The sequence below is a fragment of the Sphaeroforma arctica genome, assembly GCF_001186125.1.
Source record: "Sphaeroforma arctica JP610 unplaced genomic scaffold supercont1.227, whole genome shotgun sequence".
NCBI classification, from domain to species: Eukaryota; class Ichthyosporea; order Ichthyophonida; genus Sphaeroforma; species Sphaeroforma arctica.
Genome location: NW_014040331.1, coordinates 90,232 through 97,039, shown reverse-complemented (window position 1 = coordinate 97,039; position 6,808 = coordinate 90,232). Strand labels below are relative to the sequence as shown.

Below are 6,808 nucleotides of genomic sequence, written 5' to 3'. Positions count from 1 at the left end.
TTATCAAACGTTGTATAATCGTGCACATTTTAAGTAACGCAAACTTGTAGGCTTACGTACTGATAGATTTTACCACATGATCAAAATAATATAAGATACTCTCATGCTACATTTATATATGCATACAGGTTGCCCATTCAATTGCAAACAAGACATACTTTTCGCATCCAACACCGCATCTTCAATTCTGGAGACGAAGGACTCGTTCGCCGGCTTAGTCGCTACCACCTGCAAGAATCCACTTGTCAACACAGAACCGCTCAGTACCGTATCTCCTACAGCTTTGGGCTGAGGCATAGCTTCACCAGTGATACTACTTTCATCCACATTTGCCGATCCCTGCTTAACTTCGCCGTCGGTCGGTAGTGCGTCCCCAGCACGTGCTACATACACGCTGCCCGGTACCAACTGTGAGACTAATTGAGAACCTCCCTCGGGTACGTCCACTGTTGGTGGTTTCACAACAATACTGTTGTTTAATCTTCTATCGACTCGCTCATGTGTATATAAAACAATTGCGTCCAGTACAGCTACTATAGTACCCACTGAAGCGGCTTCTAGCCAGTTTCCGAGACATAGACTACCGACCACCGCTATGGCCATCAAAAGCTCAGCGTTGGGCAATCGACGCAAAATAGATAGAGCAGCCTTGTATAGTAAGGATCCAGATAGGACTATACATACGATGCTACAGATAAAGGCAGTATGCATATACCCTAACCAGCACATAATACAGGCAACCGTGAACAGTGACGTTTGCAGGATCGGTAGACATATTCTCGCGAAACTGGCATAACTCAGACCACATAAATGGGACCTCTGACCTTCGGAATCTGATACAACATCACCGTTCTGTTCTATGCGCGCACCCATATACTCGTCATTGAGCAGTTTCAGGATTGTTTCTACGTCGACTGCCCTTGTGTGCTCAACCTTTGCCCGTCTATCTACTACGGAGACTTTGACGCTCACAACACCCTCAAGGGGCTCTAGTGTTTCACGTATTAGTGTGGCCTCTCCGCCACAGCACAAGCCATCAACGTGGAAGATTGTAGAGTTCACTATATTTGACGACATTGTCAGGTATGACTGTCAATTAAAAGACGAATTGACTAAATACTTCTGCTGAAAGGGATTTAATGCCTGTGGCTGACTATTTATACATGCTTCTACAACAATTTATTCACGCAATATGTACACAAATGGCATTTTTATAATTTTTTTATAAATAATATAAAACACAAAAAGTGTCTTTGAGACTAAAAACACCCAAAAATGCATCCATTGTATTCGCACGTGAAAGCCGAGCAGTTAAATACAAATTTAAAAAATATATATAATCACTAGTCACATTGTACCCTCTTTACACTGTGTACAAATATCCCAATTCCCAAATCCAACCAATAATATTTAACTCCCTCTTTATTTAAGCAATGGCAGATTGTTTCTATTGGGACACCAGAAGTACAGAGCACAACGGGATCCCTGTCAGCTGACCAGATGTCCATTGTCCCAGTCCAGGTCAGCATTGTCCTGTTAAATTTATTTAAAAAAACCTCGTGTTGTGATATTGAGTTGTTGACAAAGAAGTATTTCTCCAATGGCATTTATCTATTATTTCTGTTTAGCCAGCGACCGCAGACCCCTGCAGGGCCCGCACCGATGTTGTGTTGAGCTGTGGCCTCTTGGCTGTGGGGCTGTAGCCTGTGGGCCTGTAATCCTGTACCGTGGGAGCGTGGCTGGACTCCTGGGTATGTACAATGAGAGTGCGTGAGACTGTGAACTTGTGAAGTGTGACACGGTTGACAACTTGACTGTGTGAGGTTCTGTGAGCAGCAGTGAGCCTGTGAGCCTGTGTCCTCAATGAGTCCTGTGACTCTATGAGCCTGTGTGAGACTGTGAGTGTGAAAGCCTATGGAGCACTGCGGCTGTGCCACTCAGCCACTGTAGAGACTGTGAGTTTGTGACTCTGTGTCGTCTGTGACCTCTGAGGCTCTGTGTGTGACTGATTGACTGTGTCAGTCGGTGTCTGTCCCGGTCTGACTCCCGGTCCACTACTACTCTACTGACTTCACTTCTTGCTCACTCCTCAGTTATTAGTGTCCTGTGGGCTGTGAGTTCTCTTTTTATCATTTCTTTACAGTGTTTATCGTATTTATAATACTCGCTCATATTTTTTTAAATAATACATATCCTGAACTCCTGAATCCTGAATCCTGAATCCTTAGTGTTGTAGAAGTTGTGAGCGTGGACTATGGAGTTGTGGACTGTGGGCTGAATACCTGTACCGAGCATGTACCACAGTCCACTCACTCCACTGCCGAGTGCCGGGTATGTACATACTACATAGTGCTGAGACAGCTGACTATAGTTCACATAATGAGTCACAGCCTCTGAGCCTCACACTCACATTCTGACCGCTCGTGAATCTCGTCACTCGAGTGAGTGAGGGACTAATGGTCTATAAATATTTAATTTTTGATGAGCTTGTGTCAGTTGTCACTTGTCACTTGTCGCCCTGTCAAATACTGTCAATATTTACTCTATTGTATGTATTTAGTATGTACTCTCTCTACTCAATCTAGCATTCAACTCTACTACTCTCAAAAGTCAAATCATTTATGTACAAAATACTACGAAATGTGGAATGTTTTTTAACTAAAATAAATGAAAATGTCATTTTTTTTTTATAATGTATAAAAATAGAACAACTATTTTTTATAGTTTTTTTAAAACAAATTACGGTTGGGATGCCCGGGGACTGAAAGCTTGGTCATAGGGGTAATCTATTTGTTCATATTCACAGCACAGACGGTAAATACACACCGTATCACCGTATCACCAGAGAGCACACACACGCACACACACTCACATATATATATATATATATATATATATATACATACACATACACACACATATATATACTCATACACGCACACGCACACGCACACGCACACACACACACACGCGCGCACGCTCACTAACTCATATACACACATACATACGTACACATTCACACACAATCTGGCACACGCACAATTACACACACTCTCTAACTCGCACATCACTCACTCACTCACTCCTCAAACACACACACACTCCTCGCACACAAACTCTCATAAGACACACCCATGCACCCACAACCACCCACGTTGACACATCCATAAACACTCTCATGTTTACTCACACATACACACTCTTCATATACAAACTCTCAGTAGACACGCCCATACACCCACACACATTCACACACACTCCACACAGACGTTCACTCACTTACGCATTCATTCTTACTCACTCACTCACCCACACTCTCTCTCGCGTGTACACCCGTCCAGACAGAATCATAAATATAATTTAAGGTTATATTTTCTGAAATTACAGTAGGTAAGTTCTTGAGGGGCCCACCCTCTCACATTCACTCAACACACACACACAAATACGCACTGTTGTTTAGTCACACACGCTCACAAATAAACATACCCATTCACGCATACTATCACACACAATCACTCGCTCCCTCACACGCGCTCACTAAATATTTACATACACCCACACGCGCTCACTAAATTTTTACATACACCCACAAGCATACGTGTAGTCTTGACTACTGTTTCTGATGAATTTAATTTCGATGTTCATAAGGAAATAAATACTGGTACAAATTGGGCTGAGAGTCCGAGACAAATCTTGATGACTAGAGTTTTCGACGAATTTTTAGGAACATTTTTCGAAAACATACTATACTGTTTCACCCTATTTCAAATTAGGAATAACTGATACAGTAGGCCAACCAGAGGAATATGGAGTACATGGGCTATGACCTTTTTTTTGGCAATCGGATACGGATCGCTATGTATTAGTATTTTGGCTATCGATGCCAATGACCAATTCACCACACGTGACAAAAATAGTCGTGTTCTGGTTTTGTAAAATAATTATATATAAACCAAAATTAAATCATATAAAAAACCTAGGCTCCACTGTCCTCAGACTCCTCAGACTCCTCAACTTCTCACAGTCCACAGAGTTACAGGGACTATTTTACACCGCTTTTTGCTCTTTTTTTTAACCGAAAAAAAAACAAAATGAAAGCCAGGGGGGAAATAGAAGAAAATGTGTCATCCATAGATTCATAAAAACAAATTGAATACTTCTCGATCTTTTACTGGTTGAGAGTCCTGACTTACTTTACGCTAGAGTGAAATATACTCACTGACTATTTTTTTAAATTATTTGTATCGAGCGAGGAGCATAATTATCGCTTTATAGTTTTCCTTATAGTTTTTTTGGCTGTACAGTATGAAGTTTTTTTTAGCGACACAGAAAAATTCTCAGCCCAGGGCCCAGGAACGAGCGTTAGCGAGCTATTTTGATATATATGATTGAGGCAAAGAGAAGAAAAAGTGGGGCTTTTAAATGGCATAACCCTTCTCACTCATTTGACACATTTGTGAACGACAAATCCTATTGGCATCTTTTTAAAATAAATAAAAATAGCATAATATCAGCCCCAAAAATGCATTAATTTAGAGTGTTTCAATTTAGTAGAACGCTATGTATTTACAATTGTACAGATATTTTTTAGAGTATTCTATTGACACGACCCTGTGGCCTGTGGCGTGGCCTGTTTCTCTACTCTCTCTCTCTCTCTAGTAGTAGAGTGAGAGAAGAAATAAAATACATAATAGGCCTGATCGGACTATTGTCCGAAGCCGAAGGACAAGTATTTTTTTAACAAAGTATTTATTGTTATCTCTCATATATATACTATAAGATATATGCGTGTATTACACACCACCTGGAATTTTGGAAAGAACTCGTACGATCTCAGCATGGCTACAAAAACTGTCGCATAGGGATCCATGCGTTATGCCTGTATCTCATAGATAATGACGGACCTAGCGACGTCAAGTCCGATCTTGAAGTCTACAGCGCAGGTGGTGGTATCAACCGCGCATCAACACTCGTCCTTTAATAACACGGTACACACGAAAGGTCAACTGAATGGTAGCAAGTCGAGCAAGTAGAGATTAGTTGCAAGAGTAATCATATTGTATGAATACATATTATATATATATATATATATATATATATATATGGATATATGGATATAAGGATGTATATGAGTATATATATATATATATATATATATATATATATATAAACTATATATATATATATATATATATATATATATATATATATATATATATATATATATTGGGTATTCCCGGCACCATGCTTGGTTGAGTGTCACTTAATCTTACGATATTTTTATGTTATAGTTGGGATTACGAGGCGTCTACTTGTAGAACCACGAATCTTTAATGACTAGCAAGACGCGCGACTTCTGAAGTTTATTGCAGCTGCTTGTGTGGCAATATATATATATAAATATAAAGTCATATATAATTATATATATATATATGTATGTATATGTATATATATATATATATATAAACAAGCAGCTGTGTTATTAGTACACCGTGAAAGAAATCGGCATCACTTTCAAACAATTGGTGTTTGGAGTGCTTGATCGGTACAGACGAGCTAACGGCGGTATTTATTGTCGAAAATCCCACCGGCAATTTCTGAGAGTATTTGGTAAAATCGATGGTGTTCTTTCACTCGTCCAAACTGAGAACAGGATGAATGAGACCTACATTGATACCGTATGACCCAGTATTTACGAGAGCTCATGTTAATGTTAGTTGTATACTGGAAGAACCGATCATCCGAACTTTTGCGACCTGTCATGCTTTTTTAAGAAGTGTTGTATTCTCACCAAAGCGGTGATTTTCCTATATTAACTTCCGGCTTCTACTTGTTACTCGGCTGACAACCACCGCCAGATATTTGGCTACTGTAGTGACGAAGGTAGAACATATATATGCTGCTATCATTGTGTTCACAACAGTGGTGTTATATTGAACAGAGGGTACTTCAGTTCTTATTCCATATCAGAGATCACTAGATATCTGACTGATACCGTCGCTATATCTCTACTCACTCAATAGTCATCGACATCTGGACCATTAACGTCAGTATCATTAACGTCAGCGTCCTCATCTGTAACAAATCATAGCGAGGCTGACGCAGTATAACTCAGAGCAGACACATTCACATGCGCGAAGACAGGAGGCGCTAAGTGAAGTGATGTCGCAATCACCGCAGGAAGAATGTGCTGATGTAGCGCATAGTGTCCAAATTCGTCGTATGTATATTGCCAACATGTAAAACAAATAAATCAACCACATGGTCCACACCAATCCGAAGACTATACATGAGAGAACTATCCGCCCGGGACATTAGTCCGTCTTAAAGTATGTAAAACAAACAAATCAACCACATGGTCTTTTGTAGCAAACCAAAAGTGACAGTCCGCCTTGGTGGACGTCGGTAACCATGTACATATACATAAAATATCACACACGGTAGTCATTTGTAAACGATATGTTTGTTAGAGCAATTTAATACTCCAAATAGGCTCAATCGAAGAGCTTATTTCAAGAGATGTGCATAATCGGTAGCCCTACACTACTACAGTCAGGTGTTGAATATGTAGCAGAAGTTGGTACAAAGCATTGCTCAAGCAGACTATTTAAAAACATTTACTTCTCTCTTCCTCGGTGGTAAAAACATTTGATATTTATATCGACGCATCACTCATGCCCATCTTTTGCCAAAAGTGGTGACACCCTCTGGTACAATGTGCCGCTGCACAAAAGCTTTTTTGGTTTCTTTGTGAGGGCTGTCAGCGTCAGCACATAATAAATGCCCTCTCTGAAAGTAGAGACAGGCA

The 6,808-nt window shown here is 40.1% G+C and overlaps 1 protein-coding gene across 1 annotated transcript in view; it reads right to left on the bottom strand.

The window, feature by feature from the left end:
- The window catches only part of SARC_04181 (hypothetical protein), a 3,431-nt gene extending 2,325 nt beyond the window's left edge, over positions 1-1,106 (bottom strand). The window contains exon 1 of the mRNA XM_014302003.1: positions 159-1,106. Coding sequence (XP_014157478.1) covers positions 159-1,077 — 919 coding nt within the window. The 5' untranslated portion in view covers positions 1,078-1,106. The remainder of the gene's footprint in view (positions 1-158) is intronic.
- Positions 1,107-6,808: the final 5,702 nt, after the last annotated feature.